We start from the raw sequence: 3,701 nt of genomic DNA, 5'->3' as shown, positions 1-3,701 counted from the left end.
ATTGTCTGTAGAGGGCCAGAAGGATCTTAAATCTATCTTAAAATATTAGACCAGTTCCGGAGACACCCCCCTCTTAAAAAATGAAATTGAAGCTCTTATTACCAATCATGTGAAAGAATATGTTTTGACTAATACGTGATGATACAAATTTGCCCGGGAAACTGCCTACTAATTCATATATTTGGTAAATTATTATATCTATTCGGACTGGATAGATATCGCATGGTCCCATATACATCTTTCTGTGTACAGTGCTTGTAACTTTACCAAGACTGGGTCAAATTTCTTATCATTTTGATGATTCCAGAATCTTGCAGTACACACAAATACTTATATGCTAGATGATCAACCTTTTCCGATCGATTCCACAATGTTTCTTACACAATGCAATCACATGACCAGAACTGGTCTTTACCTTTAATGTAGGTGGGCTTACACCCCTGTGGCTCTCAGCAGTTGAAAAGTCATGATATCATGTCTGAAAGCTCTACACAGGGAGTGATAACATTCAGATTTGTGCACTAATTTGGATTTCAGAACATACATGTATTTAATTTATCATTTCCTCTGTTTTTCACATGGATCAATAAAGCTTATCTGAATCTATTCTGAATGATATTAATACACAAAATAAGATTGTTTTTAGACAGAGACACTTTCTCTGTAAAGAATCATTGAATATAAAATGGAAAGACTGACAAATTCAAATGAACATATTTGATGAGACTATTTATACTAATTCATTTTCTAATCTTCATAGCGACAAAAAGGAATATGATTTTCTTTTGTTTCTTTCTCCATTATTTATTTCAAAAATATGTTGCTATACTGTGGTATTGCAAAAGTTGGGAAAAAATATACACTTATGAATATCATTGATCAATTATGATAGCCAATTTTCTTGTTGAAAATCCAAAATCAATGAATGAAAATGCACATAATAATATAAAAAACTGATTCAAGATAATTTTTAGAACAAACAATTGAGTATGAAAAATGTGTATATTTTATTCTCCTGTAACAAAATGGCAGCCTGATTTGCTCTACTAGGAAACCTGATTTGCAATTTTGATACATACAATAATAATTGTAAAATTAAACATTACTGATACACAGTGAAGAGGAAATGTAGTATGTCACCGATCAGTTGTCAACTTAGAGTACAATAAATCATGACCACATTGATTAATACTGCTGATAAATGACAGTAAACAAGATATTTTGTACATCCATTAATGGTATCTCCACCAAGTCTGGTGTCAGCAAATTATGAACTTCTGCGCATGGAAACTGATGACCTTCTCCCTTTAAGCTGATAGCTCTACCGTTACTTGATCAGATCATGTTTATCTTCAATTAGAACATGATCATTGTAATAAACATTTTAATATCATAATTCCAGAATACTTGGTAATATATGGGGCACTAAATTACCAAATACTGTGGAGTTGACCATTAAAATAAGAATAATATCTCAAATTTTTACACTTAAATATCATGACACAGCATCTGCCTTCTCCTTGGCTCTTCTTTCCATCTCAGCGGCCTCCACCATCTTCTTCAAAACATCTCTCTTCTGAATATTGGTTGCTCCAGTCGAGTAGACCAGTCCTGATGTCTCGTTGCCATAATAGGTGTAAAGGTGCTCCCCTTTTTTTCCAAGAAGTGATCGTAGTCCCCTGTTCTTCTGCAAGAGTTTCTCATAGAATTCTAGTCCACCCATGGTGTACTCGTCGCTGATGGCAGCAAGTCTTTGGTTGACCTTCAGGTCGATCCTTTCATTGACAGACCCCAAGAGGAAGCTGTAGGCAAAGTAGAAGCAGGTTCCGATGCCGAGACCTGTGACGAAGATCGGCGCGATAGGAGCGATGGTATGCATGATGAAGGTCGTTGCGAAGCCAGTCAGCGTGGTGATAGGCGCTAAGACGATGGGATAGAAAGATAGGTTGCTGTCGCTTAGAGCTATCTGCTGAGCCATCGCAAACCTACGGGCCGCGGGACTCAGCTTCAGAGAGTCCTTCAACCACATTCCCTCTCTTGTATCAAGGTTAGCCTTGATCGGTCCGGAGAATCTCAGGTTGGTCAATTCCGGCTCCGCTACCATCGAGGCGGGGATCCCTGTATGGCACCCCGCTGGAAACCACGGAAGGCCAACTGACTTGACCTCCCAGCGGCTTGTGACAAACGTCCTGTATTTGGAGGCATCGATGTTGAGGTCATTGCAGGCTTGCTCAAATTCTTGCTCTTGCTCCACCGTCACTTTGTACGGCTTTCCCGCCTTGTATGCTTCAAAGATTGGTCTGTAGATGTGGTTTGGGAAGAGGTGGGGCGCTGCTTTGTAGCTGAAGGCAACTCCCGCGCTGGCCACGGCAACAGCGGCAAAGTTGCGAGGCCTGCGTAAAAAGTTGGCCAATCTTGACATGTCTAATCCAGTTTGGGGGGGGGGGGGCCAATAAAGTTTGCTGTAAAGATAAAGATAACACAATAAAATATTAATATGGACCATGAAAATAACTCCTAACAGCGGTTCGCCGTGAAACCTGTAAAAAAAGTTTATACTAATATCAATGATTTTCCGAAAAATACTAAAAAAAAAACAAGAAAATTGACACGAAACAGGTAACAAACATAACAACTTTTAAATCATGATCTTTATTTGGACATTTGATGAACATTTACTCCATTTTTGGTATGTTTTAGTAGGGACTAGGGTATCTCCACGCCGGAGTTACGGGGCAAATTTTGGATGGACTTCTGAACTAGCGCCGTTGTTGCTGTTGTTCAAGTTGGTTGTGATTTATGCGGAGTCTTTTGCGGACGATCCTTAAGTTATTCTCGGACCAGTGCCCCTACGTGAAAATTAAATGAATGTCTGGTCAATTTTTGTGGTGGGGTGTAGACTACTTTAATTCTAAAGTTGCTCGTTCATATTTTGATTCAAGCTTACATGTAGTTGTTGTTGCTGTTGTTCAAGTTCGTTATGGTCGTCGTTACACACGTTGCAGGCCGTGTCGCGCCCAGCACTTGGGTTGCTGGGCTTGGGGCCCACCCTGTACCCGGTGCTGCACCGAACATGTCGCCGCCGCCCCTACTCCCGCGCGAGCCATCACACACTTGAGCTGATCTGCTGATCTGACACAGCGGCCGGTAGTCAGCAAACAGGCCAGGCAAGGTAGCCTGAACACAACACATCTTCGTATTCAAGATCAGAAAAGAATAACAATCAATAATTTCATTTGGTCACATCATTATTACACAAACTTACTTAATTTCTTCTCAAATTCACAGATTCTGACTCAGCCTGGAGTTACATAAAATGTTCATGGGCGCTGACATCTTGGAATTATGTGTAGAGTATTTCCCAGGAGTTTGTTTGGAAAGAAAGTTTGCAAAAATTTAAATAAAATAAAATCTAAAATTACAGTATTTCATTCCTAAAATGTAATTCAAATTTTCATGTCTATGCTTTACAAACAACAAAGAAAACAGCATAATAATAATAATAATAATAATAATAATAATAATAATAATAATAATAATAATAAATTTATATAGCGCAGCTTTTATACAAAATATATTCAGCTGCGCTGGTTATAAGAGCTCCTTTTTACTATAAAATTCTACAAAATAAGATCTCTCAACTTGAACAAATATGTTTTTAATTTGGATTTGAAGACATTGAGAGATGGAGTGCTCCGTAT

General features: G+C 38.5%; 1 protein-coding gene across 2 annotated transcripts; it reads right to left on the bottom strand.

The window, feature by feature from the left end:
- Positions 1-584: 584 nt before the first annotated feature.
- Positions 585-3,365, bottom strand: LOC594097 (transmembrane protein 177-like). 2 transcript variants are annotated; one of them, XM_011672753.2, is made up of 2 exons: positions 3,266-3,365; positions 585-2,462 (listed from the first exon to the last, which is right to left on the bottom strand). In XM_011672753.2, the coding sequence occupies exon 2, from the start codon at positions 2,420-2,422 to the stop codon at positions 1,496-1,498; it is 927 nt and encodes a 308-aa protein (XP_011671055.1). In that variant the 5' UTR covers positions 2,423-2,462; positions 3,266-3,365; the 3' UTR covers positions 585-1,495. The 2 variants fall into 2 exon arrangements, with proteins under 2 accessions (XP_011671055.1, XP_011671054.2); XM_011672752.2 differs by having other exon boundaries at positions 2,948-3,353.
- Between the last annotated feature and the right edge of the window lie 336 nt (positions 3,366-3,701).

This window comes from Strongylocentrotus purpuratus, unplaced genomic scaffold (genome assembly GCF_000002235.5).
Source record: "Strongylocentrotus purpuratus isolate Spur 01 unplaced genomic scaffold, Spur_5.0 spur5_scaffold_19, whole genome shotgun sequence".
Classification (NCBI taxonomy): Eukaryota; Metazoa; Echinodermata; class Echinoidea; order Camarodonta; family Strongylocentrotidae; genus Strongylocentrotus; species Strongylocentrotus purpuratus.
The sequence above is the reverse complement of the archived record's forward strand: the minus strand, read 5'-3'. Positions and strand labels throughout refer to the sequence as shown.